Source organism: Podarcis melisellensis (genome assembly GCF_964234715.1).
Source record: "Podarcis melisellensis genome assembly, chromosome: 12".
In the NCBI taxonomy this organism is placed as follows: Eukaryota; Metazoa; Chordata; class Lepidosauria; order Squamata; family Lacertidae; genus Podarcis; species Podarcis melisellensis.
In genome coordinates, this window is record NC_138544.1 from 17,316,199 (window position 1) to 17,336,459 (window position 20,261).

Consider the following 20,261-nt stretch of genomic DNA (forward strand, 5'->3'; position numbering starts at 1 on the left):
TTTCCTTGAGTGTTAAGATAGTAATCATTCTTACCCACATGGCATCTTTGCAGTTCTGCAACAGAGGGATTCAATGACTTTGAGCGAGTTACTATTTCAGCATTTTAGGCCCATGCCTCCAAAATATAAATGGGAGCAATTCATCTTTTAGGATTCAAGTTCACCCCATCCCACCAACTGAGCTGCACGGCAGAACTTGCAGCTTCAGAAGCAATCAGGTTGTTCCATACTCCCCAGCTCTGTTTCAATTTGCATTTGCACATTGCTGTACACACCAGACAAGGGCAGTGGTGTATTCATGCAAAGCATCTTACCAGTTGGTTTCCCTGCACCTGCAACCCTCGCTCTCCTTATTTGTGAAATTACCATCTAAACATGTGTTGTCATCAAGGCCGGCCCAATACATTTTGGCACCTGAGGCGAACCACAAAATGGCATTCCCTCCCTGCCAGGAAAGAAGGGATGAGTGAAGATTTACATCAGTAACAAGGGTGTGTGTGTGGTAAAGATCTACATCAGGATCTGCTGCCCTTGTGGATCCTGCTGCCTGAGGTGGTCTCCTCACCTTGCCTCATGTGGGGGGCTGGCCCCGGTTGTCATTTGCGCATGCGCAGCAGCTGTCTGAAATGTATACACCCCACCTTAACTGCAAAGTGAATGTGGCTTACATCTTCAAATTGAATGGAAGGTGGTTTCCGGTGTATGTTTCCAACAGGTAGATATGGATTGTGGCTAACATCATGTGTGCATGGCTTCCAACACTAGGAGTGGGAGTGCACTGGAACTGGAGTAAATGATAATGAGCACACAACCTTCATTTCTAGTCACAGGGGTCATGCTGCAAACAACAACAACAACCAGTGAAATCCTATGGTTATAAAACAAATCTATTAAAATACAGATAGTAAAATGCTGAAGCTGTAGCAGGCAAGAAATGCTTCATTTCAGAAGTGGCATTCTATGCTCTGGTAACCTCTAGGTTAGATTACTGCAATGCGTTATACAGTAGGGTTGCTTCTGAAGATGATTTGGAAACTTCAGCTAATGCAGAATTCAGCAGCCAGGTTGCTCACCGGGCAAGATGGTTTGAGCATATTAGACCAATCCTGGTCTGACTGCACTGGCTACCAATTAGTTTCCTGGCCCAATTCAAATTGCTGGTTTTGACCTATAAAGCCTTAAATGGCTTGGGACTGCAAGGACTGCCTCTCTCCATATGAACCTAGACGGTCTCTAAGATCATCCTCTCAGGCCCTTCTTCGGGTGCCTCCTCCTCTACGAGAGATCCAGAGGGTGGCAACACGAGACCAGGCCTTTTCTGCAGTGGCCCCCCATTTGTGGAATGCTCTCCCTGGGGAGGTTCAATTAATGCCTTCATTATACACATTTAGGCCTTTGGCAGATTGACATCTGATGCCCTTTTAAATGTGTTGGGGGGGTTATTGGTTGTTTTTTCTTATTTGTACTCTCCGTTTTGTAGTTTTTTTATATTGCAATTTTGTGTTGTGAACTGCCCTAAGATATAAATAAATAAATGCACACACAAATATAGACTTACACCTACAAATGTAAGGTAGCCCCCCCCCCAAGGAGGGGGAATAAACAGGTAGTAGTATTGCAGCAGGCACCAAGTGAAACCGCTGGTTTTCAAACAAAAAAAGCCAGCAAAATGTTACTTTCCAGAGGCAGCTGGTGTTAGCACATACTTTTCGAAAGGGAGCTAGGGGGCGTCAATAAATTATAGGCCTGTTAACCTAATATATAGCCAAGATAAATAGATGAAAAGCATTTCTTAACAAAACCCTGTTAGAATCCACCCTGGGCACATGGCAGACTTCATACAGAAGACCTGCAACATAGTCCTTAGGATAGTGTCACCTGCATAATGCACTTTCATTATGTCTCCAAATGTCAACCACTTCAGAGGTTTGCCCCCCATCCCCTCGTATTTTTCTTGCAAAAAAATGCTTTTTTGGGGAAAAATGTTTTTGGGGGGGACAGCTGACCCTCTCCATGCAACTTTCCTTTCTGTGTATTTTCACGTGAGACACGGAAGAGGGGTTAAAAATGTATTTATTGAGGGGGCTAGCTCCTGCCTCTGGGGACAGGTCAAATTTCCGAAGAAAATAATGGAAATCTCTCTCTCTCTCGTGGCGCCCCCTGAATTCTGCCCTCAACGTCCCCTCAGCTCAACCCGCCCCCCCCGCCAGGCAGCAGGCAGGAGGGTCTCCGCGCCTTCGTGTGAGGTATTTATAGCCGGCCTCGCTCGGCAATCCGGCGGCGGCACCAGGAGTCCAGCCGAGCGCCTGAGGGCGGAGCCGAGCGCAGCTCCGGGGCGGGCACGGCGCGCCGAGGAGCCCGGCTATAATTCCACCTGCAGCCATTTGCGTCGCGGCTTCGGCGGCTAGGCGACAGCGCGGAGCCCCGGCGACAGCGGCCGCCGCCACCACCACCGCCTCTTTCTCTGACCAAAAAGGAGTGGCGGCGCCCAATGAACGGCAACGAAGGCGGGATGATGATGGAGGAGGAGGAGGGTAAAGAAGCAAACTGGCCCCGAGGCTTTATTTCTCGTAATGGGGAGGTTCAAAAACCTCCTTTTTGAGGGATACAGCAGGAGCGAAGTCGTGCGCGCTTGGAGTCGCGTTTGTGCGCTCCTGAGGCGGACGGTGCCTTTTGGCGGCAGGCAGAACTGCACCGGCCCAGGGACGCTTCTTTGTTCTGGGTGCTTTATTGAGTATTTGTGTGGTTGTGTGTGTGTGTGTGGTGCTTTTGGTGTGTATGTGAGGCGCTTTTGGTGTTCCTTCTCCCCGCCAACCTGACTCTCCCGGCTGCGCCTCCTTGGGCAGCAGCATCCTCCGTGGCGCGCGAGCAAAGTAAATGGAGAGCTTGAGGTGAAACGGGGCAGACTTTCCCCAAGAACTCCTCCAGGCGGGCGGGGGGGGGGAGTGTGCGTGTGTGGGAGTCAGGCATGCGTGGGGCGGGTGGGGGGGGGGAGAAGCAGGCATCTCTCCCGAGCAGCAAGTGACTAATGGTGCTCCTGCGCTTATCAGTCGCCACCATTAACTTCTGGCTTTGCAAGGGCGCCTGGGAGGGGAAGCCCAAACACGCCGCCACCCACTTAGTATAAACAAACGCACACCCTCAGAGGCGGGGGGGGGGGAGTGGGGGGTGGGGAGAGAACCCAGCAACCCAAAACTTTGCCCACAATCCACCCAGTTTTTAGCAAGTGGGCGTGTCCTTTTTAAATAATGAGCAGCAGCAATGATGATGATGATGATAATAGTGCAAGAAAACGTATTCACGTTGCTATGGGCACAAAAACGAAGTTCTTAGTGAAACGCCCCAGAGGAGATGGTTAAAAAAAAAAAAAGTCCAGTGCTTTTATCAGAATGCAACTGGTATGGAAGCCTGGCAGATCCAAAGATCTTGCATTATTTTTTTTTTAGATTGAGGTAGGTATCTGTGTTGGTCTGACGCAGTCGAAATAAAAATAAAATAAATAAAATGCAAAATTGTCCAGTAGCCCCTTATAGACCAACTAAGTTTGTTCTGATATAAGCTTTTGTGTGCATGCACACTCATTCGGATATTTTAATTTTTATTAGTTTCTACAATACAGTCGCAGCAAAGAGAAGACCGCAGCATAGAGTTTATGGCGTCATTTTACACAGAATCTATATGGACTGCCAATGTTTTAAGGCCATGTAAATAGTTCTTGCATTTAACCACACTGGCATCCTCAAGAGTTGTGCAGCGATCCTAGTCACAATCAAGTGTACGCCTCTTTAAAATTTCGTGGGGCTTGCTTGAGTTTAGCTGCCAGGTAGCTCCATCCAGTTCTTTTTTATTATTATTTAAATACATTTTAAAAGTTTTTAAAAGAGGGGGGAGGGAAAAGGGGATATAGGGTATAGTATATTGCTATAACAATTGATCACATTTTTAACCTATTGTATTTTGCAAAAACGCGTTCCAGATTCCATTATACTTGTCCATGCAATAAGCATATTTGTCCATCTATAAGCAACCTGCTTACAGGTAGCAAGTGTAATCAGGTCTTTGGTCCACTGGGGAAATGGAGAGCTCCATCTAGTTTTTAGCAGCTTTGCTTGGCTGTGGGTAGGATTGGCCCAAAAGTTGACTTGTACTGTGAGGTTGAAACCTGTTTGAGGAAATGTATTATAAGGGGTGAACACACTTGCAGGTATAGGCTGCAGTCTTACGTAGAGTTGGGTGTGCCCAAGCCACCCGTTTCCATGGACTTGGAGCACCTAATTCAATATACCATTGTATTGCTCATACTGCACACTTATGAAGATTAAGCTTTCAAAAGGTTAGAGATAGTGAAAAACTGAGAAATACAAATGAGTTTTCCAGGTATTTCCCAGAGTGTGTGGAGCTTTCTTTCAGCAGTGTGAACGTTTTCCTTTACTAACTTTAATTTTGGTAAACAGCTTTTCAAAGACGTTGCTAATGAAAGCCCTTATTGCTAGTTTAGCAGCATAATGTAGCCACGTGCTTTATTTCCCTGTCCTTCCTTTAAGGAACTTATTCCGTGATTCTCCTCTTTCTCCATGCACCCGTCTTCCCAATTCAGTAACTTGCTCTGAGACATAATGATAAAGCACAGGTCATCCAGCGAGTTTCGTAAAAATTCACACCCAGGTATTTCATATGCAAACCATAGGCCAAAGTTTACCCTATGGTTTGAGGTGCATGGTTTGTTTGGGAGCGCTGAACTTTGAATCCAGTTCAGACAACCCATTGTCCTTCAATGGCTTAGCTCAGCATGGTGCAGCAGAATGACCAGGGAGGAGTAAAAGCAGCTGTGATCTTGGTCATGCATTTAAAGCATTATTGCACCACTGTAACAGTCATGGTGTACCCCAAAGATTTCTGGGACCCCCTCACAGAAGTGCAATTCTTAGCACCCTCAGTTCCCAGGATTCTTTGTGGGAAGACAAGATGATTTACATCTATGGGGCAGGTGTGTTCCTCCTCTTCAGGAGCCTGTAAGTTTGTTCTGAGCCATGTTGTGGCTCAATGTGGTTGTGCAAACCAGGCCACTATGGCAGTAGCACTCCAGGGTTTCAGATGACAATCTTTCCTACCCTGCATGGTGTTTCCAGGCACGCAGGTGGCGCTGTGGGTTAAACCACAGAGCCTAGGACTTGCTGATCAGAAGGTCGGCGGTTTGAATCCCTGCAACGGGGTTGCTCGGTCCCTGCTCCTGCCAACCTAGCAGTCTGAAAGCATGCTAGTGCAAGTAGATAAATAGGTACCGCTCTGGCAGGAAGGTAAACAGTGTTTCTGTACGCTGCTCTGGTTCGCCAGAAGCGGCTTAGGGCTTAGTCATGCTGGCCACATGACCCGGAAGCTGTACGCCGGCTCCCTCGGCCAATAAAGCGAGATGAGCACCGCAACCCCAGAGTTGGCCACAACTGGACCTAATGGTCAGGGGTCTCTTTACCTTTACCTTTATGGTGTTTCCAGGGATTGAACTCAAAGCATGTGCCCTGTTTAGGGGTGCCATATTTCAGAAATGGAAGATCCAGTTTTGTTTGGCAAAGTTGTAGGTTGAGTTGGTTGGATTTCCCCCCCCCAAAAAAAATCTTTTAAAAATGAAGTTTTCGCCATAATCTACACTTCATGGGTTGCCAAGCCTCCGGATTTTCCCAGTCATTTTGGCGATTTTTGCCCGGACACTATTTTTCATAGCTGTATTCTTGCTATGTCCAGGAAATTCCGAACATATAGCAACCCTAGCCTCGTCAATACAATTGTACCTTGGTTCTTGAACGTAATCCGTTCTGGAAGTCTGGTTGACTTCCGAAACATTCAAAAAACAAGGCGTGGCTTCCGATTGGCTGCAGGAGTTTCCTGTACTCAAGCGGAAGCCGTGCCAGACATTTGGCTTCCGAAAAACGTTAGAAAACTGGAATACTTCCAGGTTTTCGGCATTCGGGAGCCAAAATGTAAGAGTACCACAGCGTTCAAGAACCAAGGTACTACTGTACTGTTGAGCTGTGGCCCCTTCCTTGAATATTGCATGTCCAGTTTCATTGCAAATCCCTTGCACAAGTGCCCCCTGTTGTTGCCAAGGTGCCATCGTTTGTGTTTTCCAAATTAATAACCCATTTTGGTGGTTTTGGATTTTTTTGTCCATGGACAAAAACATAATCTCTTTTATGTACAGCTGGAAAAGTTACTATCTTGGCGTCTCTTACTGTAGACTCAGGAGTCTTGTTTGAACACAAATGTAGTTAAAATAACAGTTTAGCTTTGCTTTTAATGTTTGTTAGACATATAACAAGTAAATTAAATGATCTTACTGCCTGGCACAGCATGCCCCTTTAATATATTACAGTTCTGTGTGCCAGTGAAGAATGAATTGGCCTAGATAGATGTGTTTAATGTTCCTGCTGATGTCAGCTTTCTTCGATGGAAAAATATGAATGCAAAGTAGCAATCCTATAAAATTAAGTTCCGTTTAGTCCATGCTGGTGTCCAAGGTACTTATTCTGCTTCTTTCAACTGACTTGATTTCGCCCAGATAAAAAGCCATATGTGAGGAAACTTATCACTTTTCTGATGTATGGGATTCAATCACTTTCTGGCACATTAAGATTGCACAAGTCACTGGGGAGACTTGGAAAAAAGAAAAGAAAAAGAAAACACCTTTCCCCCAAAAGATCAGACTTTTTCTGATAAGGAGTGTGATGTGGAAATGCCTTGGGAAGGGTGAGATAAAACTTGTGAGCCTCTTTTTAGATTCAGCATCATTTAAACCCCCTTCAAACAAACTGAGACGAATGCTCAATAAAACAGTGTGTGGGGTCCCACTGCTTGAAAATACTGAGTTGAATCCAATTAAGTCTTACTATGGACAGGCCAATAAAATCAATGGACTTAAGTTAATCATGCAGTCCTAACTGCTCCTGGAAGGAGTCAGGGACCCGAGAGGTGGGTTTCTCTGCTGATAGTGAACTCTGCTACACCTGATGAAAATGTGGGTGGTTGCAGTAACTAACAGAAGGTTCCCAAAAGGGAGTGTTAAACGTCTTGTGGAGGAGCAGGGCCAGTTATTGATTCATTGGCTTAAAAACTTGCCAATTTCTAGGTGAAAAAGCCCAATCTGGCTCCCTCCACTGCGCTAACTTCAAGCTGGTGCAGCAAAAAGAGAATTGGAAGCAAACACAAAGGTAGCTCCACCCTGGCTCCTCATTAGATTGTACAGTAAAGGTAAAGGGACCCCTGACCATTATGTCCAGTTGTGGCCGACTCTGGGGTTGCTGCGCTCATCTCACTTTATTGGCCGAGGGAGCCGGTGTACAGTTTCCGGGTCATGTGGACAGCATGACTAAGCTGCTTTTGGCGAACCAGAGGAGCGCATGGAAACGTCGTTTACCTTCCCGCTGGAGTGGTACCTATTTATCTACTTGCACTTTGACGTGCTTTTGAACTGCTAGGTTGGCAGGAGCAGGGACCAAGCAACGGGAGCTCACCCCGTCGCGGGGATTTGAACCGCCGACCTTCTGATCAGCAAGTCCTAGGCTCTCTGGTTTAAGCCACAGTGCCACCCGATTGTACAGTACTGTAACTTAAATTCGTTGATTTGTATCCTGAAGATTTACAAGTGGAGAAGGTTTGGTTTAAAACTATGGGGAAATGTTCATGATTTTAAGAGTGCTATCTGAGACAGGCACACAGGACTGAGCTGCTTAAAATAATTTATAGCCAACATGGCTTTTTTCTTTTCTTCTTTCTGTACAAAAACTAGACATATTGATGACCATCCCTCAGGCAGACACACACAGTTTGGAATGATCCCTTGGCACCAATTGAAGTGTTACCCCCCCCCCCAAACAAGGAGTTAGTGAGTTATTCCATACCTTAGATCTAAGCAGTGATTCAATCTAAATGAACAATGAAACTTTTGTACCCTGTAATCCAGGGGTAAGCAAGGTTTTACTTGCCTGGGCCGGTTCATTCCAGCGGAGAACCCTCTGTGGGCTAGATTGCGCGCCCACGATTTCCGGCGTCTGCACAGAGACGATTTCTGGCCTGCCTCTGCACAGATGAAATTTTCGGCCCCGTGGAAGCGAGTCCCCGCACTGTTTAGCTCAGTGTGCGGGGACTCGCCGAGCAGGCAGCTCGGTTCGGGGGCCGGTTAAACGACCCCCATGGGCTGCTTGTAATCCATATATTGTATCTATTTTCTTACAATGTATATTAAATCTCTTTCCTTTGCTGGAGCATTCTTCCCAGCTGTTTTAGTGGTAAAAGTAAATGGACCCCTGACCATTAGGTCCAGTCGTGACCAACTCTGGGGTTGCGGCGCTCATCTCGCTTTACTTGCCGAGGGAGCCAGCGTATAGCTTCTGGGTCATGTGGCCAGCATGACTAAGCTGCTTCTGGCAAACCAGAGCAGCGCACGGAAACACCGTTTACCTTCCCACTGGAGCGGTACCTATTTATCTACTTGCACTTCGACGTGCTTTCGAACTGCTAGGTTGGCAGGAGCAGGGACCGAGCAACAGGAGCTCACCTTGTCGCGGGGATTCGAATCGCCGAACTTCTGATCGACCTAGGATGTCTGGTTTAACCCACAACGCCACCCGTGTCCCATGTTTTAGTAGTAGGACTATTTAAATAATCTAACCACGATGATCCTATATGACTCAAATAGCTATGGACACAATGACATTGATGGCTGATTTATTCGGCACATCAAACTGAAAAGGTAGAAAATAACTGTGCTTCTGTGATACCTAAGAAAGCATTTAAACTTCATAAAAGGTTGTCAGGCTGAGGAATTCTATGCAGGGTTATTTGGAAGCAAACTTAACTTACATTCGATGGGGCTCACTCCCCAATAAGTTTATTTGGATAGGTTTGCAGTCTAAACTATGTACTGGAAGATGTGGATGCTGTGTGTTGAACACAGGCAAAGTGTGCACTGCCAGAAGAGTTAGGCTATATAGTTTGTAATGGAAAATGTTGAATGTTGGGTTGGGTTCAATTGAAATATGTATATTTTATTAAAATGCTTTATTGGTTTTAAAAACAAATACCAAACAAAACAATACGCAATGATCAACAATATGCAATCCATGATCAACACTCATTAAAAAGAAAAGAAAAGATTGAATTCACATGTCACGAATTCCAACCTCCCCTCCTCCCTCCCCCTTTGTGATTCCTAATTTGCATTACAACTGCACACTTTACTTTATCTCTCCTAGGTTATTTGGTTGTGTTAATTTTGTAAAGTTCTCTTATTTCATGCAGAAATCAATCCAGGCCTACCGAAGAATTTAGATTATTACAATGTTCTTTTAAGCATTCTCTGTAAATATTCCACTCTCTGTTAAGTATTTGATCAGTGCGGTCTCAAAACCTTGCTGTCAATCTTGCTCTCTCTGCATATTCTAACATTTTATTCTGCCAGTCTTAATTTTGAGGGAGTAGAATCTCCTTTCCATACTTTAGCAATTAAATCAAGTCTTTATAGTGTGGTTCGGTTGAAGGTTCTCCTTGCTTTCCTGCAATTGTGATGGGATAGCAAAGACTACCCTCCATTTCTTGGAGGTGTTAAGAAACATGCTGCGTAGGGCAAATGGAAATTTTAACACTACTAGCATTGTGCTAGTGTGCATTGTGAGCCTAGGACTTGCCGATCAGAAGGTCGGCGGGTCAAATCCCCGTGACGGGATGAGCTCCCGTTGCTCGGTCCCTACTCCTGCTAACCTAGCAGTTCGAAAGCACATCAAAGTGCAAGTAGATAAATAGGTACCGCTCCGGCGGGAAGGTATACAGCGTTTCCATGCACTGCTCTGGTTCGCCAGTAGCGGCTTAGTCATGCTGGCCACATGACCCGGAAGCTGTACGCCGGCTCCCTCAGCCAATAAAGCGAGATGAGCACCGCAACCCCAGAGTCGTCCATGACTGGACCTAATGGTCAGTCGTCCCTTTACTTTTAGCATTGTGATTACTAGTATTGTACCAAGGAGAGACTTCTCAGAGCCCTGCTCCATCATGAAGATTCTCATTGGCTTTTGGCTAGCCTCTCTTTCAGTCTAGCCTACCTCTCAGGGCTGTTGGGAGGATAAGTAGAGGGAAACTATCAACCCTGCTCCAGACGAGTGAGATAAAAATGTAAGAAGTGCCATTTACCACGGGAATGGGAAACTCTTGGCGGGTGGAGGAGGGTTCACATCCCAGTAAACAATGGATGTGATTCTTACCTTTGTATAGTACACTATGCATCAGAGCCAGCGGTTTCTATCCTTGCCCACGCATCTCTCCATTGTCCCATCAGCGAGCAAGATCAATTTATCACAGAGACTCAGTCCAGCCAAGCAAACGCTTTTGAGGTGGGTGCAAAAAAAAGGTCAGCTGGGGGGAATCATTGGGGCCAGTTGCATTTGACCCTTTGGTATGCCAGCCTTGCCCTATCCTGTGCCAGCCCCCAATTAAATGAATAAGACACTTGTAACATCGCTTTTTCTCTTTGCAGAGTTTCCAACAGGGCAAAGCATTTTTCTTTGGGTCAACTTAAGTTGCATCATGTAACAGCTTCTGTTCAGAAAGTTACTGCTTTTGGAAACTCAGTGCTGCAACATAACCAGGCCCTATACTTACTCAAGCAGTGCTTATATCTAATTTCAGTACAAATGCTTGAATGCGCACTGACTCTGACAAGGAGCCTTTTGTCACAGAAAGCTCACGCTTGCCCTGAAGTGTGAGCTCCAAGTATGGGTCAGTCTGTAAAAGTGACCTTTTCTATATAAGCTAAATATAGGTGCAGACATAACAGGGACATAGCCTGTGTCTTCTTGGAGGGAGGCAAGTGTAACTTGGAAAGAGATTTATTGTTCCTAAAAGGGCAAATCAATGGGCATAACCCTCCAGAGAGCTTCAAAGAGCTTTAAAAAAGAAATACCCATCCCGTAAATGTTGTTCTGATCCCTAACAATAACAATAATAATAATAGTTATTATTTTATTTATATCCCACCCATCTGACTGCATTGCCCTAGCCATTATGGGTGAGTTCCAGCGTAGTATAAAAACACAACTAGACATCAAACATAAAAAACTTGCCGATACAGGGTTGCCTTTAGATGTCTTCAAAAGGTTGTGTAATTGTTTATCTCTTTGACATCTGATAGGAGGGTGTTACACAGGGCAGGTGCCACCACCGAGAAGGCCCTCTGCCTGGTTCCTTGTAGCTTCACTTCTCGCAGTGAGGGATAAGTCATTGAAGGAACTTACTGGATTTTACTGTGGGTTTATCTTCGGACTAGATCAGCTGTACAGGTGTATAAAATTTGCCACGTAATCCCTTCCGTCGAGTAATGATGGAGAGGTGAGCTGCTTACAGCATAGTAAATAAAACAGAACACTTTAAAACACACACACAAAAGAACTTTATATAATGAATGGAAGCAGCACAACACCAGTACCAGAATGAGTAGAAGTATTTGATGGCCTGGGAAAATAAATATGGTGAAGTATGTGCCAAAGGAGATCATTTTACAAGTGGGCCACCACTGGTATGATCTGCTGCCTCGCTTCAGATGTTGGGGGGCACCTGGAGGTGGACCTCAAAAAAGATAGTAACAGACAGGCAGGCTGACATGAAGGGAAATTATCGTTCAGCATAACTGGTCCCAAGGCATATAGGGCAAAGCTTTAAAAAGCAGCACCGACTCATTGTGTCCTGAAACAAGGAACGTAGCTTTATAAGCCTCAATGTTTATTTTCTAGTTAGCAGGCCGCACCAGCATCCTTAACTAGCTGCAATTTCCAGGAAGTCTTAAAACAGGCCCCGCTTGGCTGTGAGGTTCACCCATGGCAAGAGTGAACGGCTTCCCTCCATCAAATAGTTGCTACCATGAACAAAGCCTTGAGTGCTGCAACCAGTTTGAGCCGCGAACTTTACGATAGGTTTGTGTGTCTTTGTTACAGAGAACTAGAAAACCCAGAGTCAAGGATATTAGGTGGCATTTCCAGAATCAAGAGTTGTGCACAGGGAGTCATGGTTCTAGCCACAGGGCTACAGAACTGTGATCTGCCGAACTGAACCTTGCTAAATCTCTTGCTTTTTTAATGCACGTCAAGACCACAGAACAGGGTTGTTGTGTCCAGTGCTAGCCATATGCAAGAGTTAGGCCCATTGAAATGAATGGACTAACTTGCATTCGTTAATTTGGGTGGGTCTTTTCTGAGCAGAGCTTCATTGTCTACAAGTGTGAGTTTGTCATGGCTTCGCTATACATGGGTCTTACCTAAGGTATACTTAGGCATACTTCTTATACCTAGGAAGTCTAGCTAATGGTGTCCATCTGTCATACCTTGGATCCCAAACGCCTTGGTACTTGGACATTTTGGCTCCCAAATGCCGCTGTTCTGGTTTGCGAACATTCTTTGGAACTAAAATGTCCAACGTAGCTTCCGCAGCTTCTGATTGGCTGCGGGAGCTTCCCGCAGCCAATCAGAAGCTGCGCTTTGGTTTCCGAACGTTTTGGAAGTCGAAAGGACTTCCGTAACGGTTTCTGTTCGACTTCCAAGGTATGACTGTACCAGCTGAACAGTGGACAAAGAAATGTATGTGTGTGGGGGGGATCAAGAATGTGTATAATGGGGGGAAATCCTCCATTTCACATTTTTCTAGTCAAGTTTAGTGAGATGGTATTAAGGAAAACTTACGACGAATGACAAATTAACATCCTATACTTCATTAAACTATCTTGTCAATTAAGCTTCCGAAATTGCTATCACATTAATGCATTGGGATAGTTGTTGCACATTAACTCAATTTTTCATGCTTATTAGACAAGCTGTATTTTATGTGCCAGATTTTTCTCTCTCTCCTGCTTTAAGTAATTCAAGCTAATTTCCCCTCCCCTTTGTGTGTCTCTGTGTAGGATTTGTGCCTTGGTAAAAGTCAGTGGTATGTGTGGAACACCAAGCACTAAAGTATGGAAAACTACAGCAGTTCATTTAAAAGTAATCCAAAACAGGGATCAGCAGCAAATGGCTTCCAGGCCTCTCCTGAAGAAAAGCTTTATGCCTGAATGATTAATTATCCTGTGGGTGGCAGCCAGATAACAGCACCCTGGCTCTTGCTGGGAAAGAGATATGGGCCTGGTATAAGGCAACTTCCTGTGATATATTTGGCCATTAAAATGTCAGAAGAAGTCACGGTTCAGTTTTTAATTTTTCAAATTATATCTTAAATAACTGAGAATATTAAAACAACCAGAGTAGTTCATTTCCTGTTTTGCTTACGATTTCTTCTTGCCTCTGGCAGTTTCCCTTGTATTATGTCCCACACTTTTCTGCTTTCAGGGAACTCTTCCCATATTGATTTGTCTGCCAAAGAGTCTCAGTGCATCTGCCACAAAATTCTTGCCCGTTACAAAGTCCTGGGGAATGTTTTAGGTTGCATGCCTGAGTAACCCAGAAATTGCAAGATGCACACAACCATCGTGACTTTGGGCGAGATTATTCTGTTCGGGAGGGTCGCTGGCCAGGATTCTTAGGCCACGTTGCAGCCCAGTGTGAACTCAGAATGCATTGAATACAGCAAAACCTCTCTCTAACTCTAAACACTGCAGGGCAAGATCAGGGGTGGCAGGCTGCCTTGAGGGAGAAGCACTGTCATTATAGTGGTACCTCGGTTCTCAAACTTAATCCGTTCTGGAAGTCTGTTCCAAAACCAAAGCGTTCCAAAACCAAGGCGTGCTTTCCCATAGGAAGTAATGCAAAACGGATTAATCCATTCCAGACTTTTAATAACAACTCCTAAAACAGCAATTTAACATGAATTTTGCTTTTTAATGAGACCGTTGATCCATAAAATGAAAGCAATGAACAATGTACTGCAGTCACACAATCAGTCAGTAGCTGACCTGGGTTCCACAGAGTCACAAAGAAGAGCCACAAAAACAAAAATGCAAAATAAATAGCAAAAACAGACAGACCTCAGCGAAACACTCAAAACGGAAGTGTGGCACTCAAAACGGAACACGGTCGGCTTCTGAAAAAAGTTTGCAAACCGGAATACTTACTTCCGGGTTTGCAGTGTTTGGGTTCAAAGTTGTTTGAGTACCAAGGCGTTTGAGAACCAAGGTACCACTGTATTTAATTTCTTATTGAAGAACTCCTGAGAAATTTCCAGAGCTCCAGAAGCTCAGGTATCCAAAGCAGTGATACCAAAATTTATTTTTTCACTTGTGCATATTTTTTCATGTTGCACTGTGTGCTTGTTCAAGCATTGACCTGTTGCATAATCTGCTTGGGCAAGCAATGATGTCACATAAGTCTGAAGTTTGTAGATTGAGGTCGGGGAAACATGCCACAGGGATTGATAAATGCAGATTCTTGGAACACAGCATTATGGCTTCTTACTATATTATGGCTGCTTATGATGTTAATGAAGTTAAAATGGATTTATTTGAAAGGTAACCAAGAGTTTACATTTGTAGCTGCTGCTGTTTGTTACAATTGACTTGTTTTGACATGTGTGTTATCTGAATTGTGTAGGCTTGTAAGCTCTGCAGTGGAAATGCGCTATATAAATATTTTAAATAAATAAAACAAGATGATTTGCACACATCTGAATGGGATCTAACATTTACTGGGGAGTATACCCCATTGAACACAGTTGGACTTCCTTCAGAGTAAACATGTATAGAATTGTGCTAAAACATGGCAGTTCCATGTATACTTTCATGTGGGGAGGTAGGTACTCTCTGAAATTTTAGTTGGTTACTTCTGGGTAAAAACGTTTAGTATTGTGTTGCATGTTTTGGAAGTCTCTAAAATCCTGTTGCAACAGCTAAACAAAGCAATGGGTTTAAACTTTTTTTTAGCTACTCTTGTATCATAATTTGTGAGTTCTCTAGCATCAAGAGCTTGCAGTTTTATTGAAATTCCATTATACAGTGGATGTATGAGGATTACCTAGTATTTATTCTTAGGACTTTTATGACGTGTTATGTAAGAGGCGAAACAACCTCTACTGTTGCTTGTAATTTTATACATTCTTGTTTTTTAAATGTGTGCACTTGTGCGCTGCAGTTTGTTGTGGTATTGCTGCTGATGGTGCACGTTTTAGTTTTGCGCAGCAGCCACATAACACTCTTAACCAAAATACCTTCCCAGATTATCCCATTTTAATCTGATTTGCAACCACTACCACTACCCTATAACCCTATACTGGTAATGTGGACTAAGTTGGGTTTGTACCTGAATATGCATACCAGGATAAACCTAGCCATGGTTTCCTGGGACCGTGATGCGCTGGAGTGGCCCCACTCCCACCAGAGCAAAGTGGGGCTGCACTAAGCCGCCTGCCTACCCATGTAGGAGGGAGCCCACCTGGCTGACGTGGCCCTTGGCAGCTGGAGAGGAGCACTGGGCTGGGCCAGGCTGGGGTCGCCTATGTGGAGGTGCCTGGTTCACGCCCCCACCAAAATTGTGTGCCTGGAGCCCTGGCCCTCCCTGCCACCCCAGACACTACACCCCTGGCATTCAGACACATTTAGATGGGGCATGTCAACCTGGGAAGGTGGTCTATCTGGGAGAAGAAAAACTCTGATCCTAAGCCTCTGCGGCTTTGCGGGGATATCTTTGGGTGAAGTGTTGGGATACTGCCATGGAGAGAGGGGTATTTGGCAGGCTCCTGGCTGGCTCCAGCCACTGGCCGGCAGCCGGGCGATCTCCAGTCCTCAGACAGCGGCACAAGCCTCAGATACCTTTAGAGACTTGGCACGCTCTAGTCAGCAGAGTGAGTAACTTCTCACAACGGAAGTGGCAGACAGAGACATGTGTAAGCATTATTTACAGGCGTTTATTCAGCATAGTTCAGGAACAAAGGAAAAACATGTCTGCTTCCCTTCGTGTCCAGCAAACAGCAGTATAGCAAAAGCAATATACAAACGGAAGTTCCCAGCAGACTGTGCTGGAAGTAAACAGGCATGTGACACACAACAGTCATGCCTGTTCGTTTTAAGGTGGAACGGAACTATATCCTAACATGGATGTAACATGGATCCAAGTCTAAAATGGTTGGATGGCGCCCTGTACACCTCCTTCTGGTAACTCCTGCAGCCAGCTGGTGCCAAACGTCTTGCTCTGCTTACGTTTGGACCACATCAGCAAGGCTGGGTCTTGACATCTGGGCAAGGACCCTGCCCTGCCCCAGGGAGGTCCCTTCAGTGCTGCTAGCACAGTAGTTTGACTTTACCCCTGGAGGCATACCCCATTGTCTCTTGAGACAGACAGATGCCAACAACAATTCAGACACATAATTTCTCACCAGTAAAACAATGTAGTCTGGAAAAAGAAGTATTTCATCTGCTATTTCTGTGCAAATGGAATCTTAACTTTTCTGCATTGCAAATTTCTGACCACGTTAGAAAACTTCAGAGCGCTGCATGCTGGGAGCTACACTGCCGTCGACAAAACTTTCTTTTTTGTAGCTTGACAAATACACAAAATAGATTTACTATGGAGAAATGTATTTGTTTCATCTTGAGACTGACCATTATTTTAATAGTGTGAATTCACAGAGTGGCGACTATACGAAATCAGCATGAGAAGTGAATTCCCTGCCATTCATAAATAATGATATAAGCTTTTGAACACAATGCACGGTACGATGGCAACAAACCAATATTCCTTGTAGGGCATTCAGCTTAAAATCATTGTGGTTCGTCTTTAAAATTTAATTGGTACAACAGGAGATCTATTCTGAAGCGCTGTCTGTTTCTCTTGGCAGTTACCATGAATAAGTAATGAAGGATAGTGATATTTTAAGAGATGTAGATGCTCTAAATATGCATTGTTCTAATACCACTGCATTCAATTATTTACTTACTATATTTTTACCCCTCTTTGCAGACAATTGCTGTTTCTCAAAGCAGCTCATATCAATAGAGAGAGAGACAAAGAGAGAATTCTGCCACCAGGCTTACAAAAAAAAATGACAAGACGCACAAGGAAAGGGGAGTAACAGGTAGCGGTGCGAAACCAGCTCTTTAAAGCCAGAACAAAGTGTTGAGCTAAAAGCACTTATGCCCAGTTTGAGCCAGCCTGATTTTCCTTGATTGGTAGTCTGTCAACTGGTGCCATTGTCTCTTCAGCAGAGAGCCATTTCCCCTTGCTTCTGCCAGCCGCAGGGAACCCTGGAAGCTAGTGTCCTTTCAGGCAGGGAGGAGCCAACTTTTTGGCTGATGGATGGGACCAGGTTGGTCTCCCGCTTGCCATGATGCTCTCACTGGGAGGCAGGGAGTACAGCTGCCCGGTGACTATTGGTCCCCTGGCTGATGGCAGAGGCCAGGGTGTGCTGATCAAATGACTGATCTGTTCCTTTTTGCTGAGCCTCTCTTGCATCAGTTTGCAATTCATGTACCCATCTGACTAAGCGAGTGAAATTTGGTCTTCTGTATGGAGGGACAGTTTGTTTAGCACCAAGCGCCCATCCCCTTTTTGTGAGTTATTGCTCTATTTTTATTGTGAAACACCAGACGGTACACTTTCTTAATTTTTTATTTTACAGTGCACAATCAGTCTCTTTCACTCTCTCTCTCTCTCTCTCTCTCTCTCTGCCTCTCCATGTATGCACTATTTTTGTATATATGCATGCACATGCACAAGGTCACATGCACACTCATCCTTTTTCATGCTCTGCTGCCGAAGAGGATGAGAAAAACCCAGATGTTTTGCATATTTGGACGTTCACATGAGTAACACACACATTTTATTGATCACAACGCTCCACACACCCCAATAGTGTGCTAAACGTAATTTTAAAAAAGCTTCACTCTCTCACCCAAAAAAAGCTCAACTCTGCCCCCCCCCCCAGCTCAGCGATTGCCAGCAAGGGAACAGCTGATAGGCAGCCTGTTAGACACGTGGGGCTGTTAGCCTCTGGGCAATCCTCCGCCCCCCCCCCCAATTTCAACAAGTCAGGGCAATTTCCCCACATTTTGGAGTCCTCAAAAATGGGCGTCGTATACATGAGGGCATCCAATACGCTGAAAAATACGATATATAAAAAAGGATCAGCAAATACTGTCATCTTTCTCACAGAGCTTTGCCTGCCATTTTGCAATTATAGTTGTGACAGTCTTATATATAGTTTAATTCAGTGCATGATGCAATTGTCACTGTTTCCCCCCCCCCCATTTTTATCTTACTAATTTACAGCTAAAATGAATAACCAGCGGGAAGCACCGCAGAGAAAGAAGAACGCAATCTTAGTGGATGGTGTAATTTTAAACGGCCCAGTGGCAGATGCAAAGGCAGGAGAGAAATTTGTGGAAGAGGCCAGCAAGATCATAATGGAGGAAGTGGTAAAGAAAGCTGCGGATGTAACAGAAAAGGTAGTGATCTCAAATGTAATACTTTTCAGTACATAATTCACAATAAACTGTCACTTTCCTCGTCCCTCACATGCCATTATCCTAAACGAGAAGCCATTTTTTTCCTAGTACGGCCATACCTTGGTTTTCGAACAGCTTAGTTCTCGAATGGTTTGACTCTCGAATACCGCAAACCTGGAAGTGACTGCTCCGGTTAGGGAACTATTTTTGGAAGCCGAACGTCCGATGGGGCTTCCGTGGCTTCTGATTGGCTGCAGGAGCTTCCTGCAGCCAATCAGAAGCCGTGCTTTGGTTTCCGAAAGTTTTGGAAATCGAAAGGACTTCTGTAACGGATTCCATTGGACTTCCAAGGTATGACTGTATGTGATTAAAAATTGGCACAGTTATTCTTTAAAGACTTATTTTCAGTTATTTACATTTGTGTATTTAACTGAGGGGTCGGTAGTCGGAGATAATATATGAATGCTGTGTCCTTGGCAAGTTTCTTTCCACTAACCCGATATTTTCCCCAAATTAGGTGTGTGAGTGGCACCCTCCTGAAAAGCTGAAAACGATGCTTGATTTGGAATTGAAAGACACCGGAGAGACCCATCAGAGACTCCTGCAGTTTTGCCAGGATATTATACGTTTCAGTGTCAAAACCAGTACGGATCCTATGTCTATTATCTACTGTTTTTATTCCATTAAATACTATGATGCTCTTTGAAATAGGTTTTCAGAACGTCAGGCTGTTCTTGCTTTTGCTGCCTGACAAACAAGGTGACAGTTTGACAGATTCTTCATTTTCTGCTATGTCAAGTCAGAAAGACCCATAAGGCCCATTTTGGATGTACAACACCAGCTTCATAAGCCATGGTTTATGAAGCTGTGATTGAGCATCAGGGCTGTGCGCTTGTCCATCACCTCCTGATGCTCACTCCTGCGGCGTAATATTCTGGTTGGTTAACCAACATTAAACCAGAATTTTAATGTTCAGGAAGAAGGGCATGACTCAAGTATTTGTTCTTGACTCCATAAACTATGGTTTATGAAGCCAGGAACCTAAGTCTGTAAGAGTTTATTTTACTGTTGCTCTGGGGCAGTTCCTGAAAACTGACATCTGTGGGTGAGTTTTCTATGTCTTGCCTTAATGTGATGCTGCACTCACTGTATGAATTGGGAACATCATGAAACGAGTTTCCCTGCCAATATGCAATTGGCGGTCAGCTGTTATGGCAGAAAAAATCAGTACATGATGGCCCTGGTTCACATTATATAATATCATCACAGACTGAGGATATTTTTTCCCTCAAGATGTCAAGATTTATCGGTAAGGAATATATTGGAAAACATTCCTGTAAAATGCAAATGCAAATCATGGTATAATTAAGTTTAAACCTAACTTTATGAAGAAATGAATATTACGGCTTCATCTAAAGCTTTTATTATGTAGGGGTGTGAGAGGAAAATAAATGTGCAGACAGAGCCCACAATAAATGTTAATCTATTGCTATTATTATTAATTTCATTTCTATATCGCTTTATATTTTTTAAGGGGGGGAATCTCAAGGTGGTTTACAACCTACATTAAAACATCAAATAAAACTATCCAGAATTAAACATTACTGAAGAGAGCCAAATATAAAGTATACATTCAAAGCAACATAACTAAATGGAAACTAAGATATTAAAGATTTCAAAATAAAACATTACAAAGGAGGTCAACTACAGAATGCATATATAGAGCAGCAAAGATAACAAATTTTTTTTAAGCATTTCAAAAGAAAACATCACTAAAGGAATATAAAATGCACATTTAAAACAGCATAGTTAGCAAGAGAATCAAGTACTGATTGATTTTGTAGCTGGAGTCAATCCAGGCCCC

At 44.2% G+C, this 20,261-nt stretch overlaps 1 protein-coding gene across 3 annotated transcripts in view; it reads left to right on the forward strand.

Annotated features, from left to right (window-relative positions):
* Positions 1-2,337: 2,337 nt before the first annotated feature.
* Positions 2,338-20,261, forward strand: part of GADL1 (glutamate decarboxylase like 1) — a 95,675-nt gene continuing 77,751 nt past the window's right edge. Inside the window, exons 1-3 of one of the 3 annotated variants that reach the window (XM_081883295.1) lie at positions 2,338-2,534; positions 18,222-18,397; positions 18,915-19,041. In XM_081883295.1, coding sequence (XP_081739421.1) covers positions 2,492-2,534; positions 18,222-18,397; positions 18,915-19,041 — 346 coding nt within the window. In that variant the 5' untranslated portion in view covers positions 2,338-2,491. Of the gene's footprint in view, positions 2,535-14,427; positions 14,471-16,914; positions 17,029-18,221; positions 18,398-18,914; positions 19,042-20,261 lie in introns of those variants that run through there. The other 2 variants (XM_081883294.1, XM_081883296.1) reach the window with 2 other exon arrangements.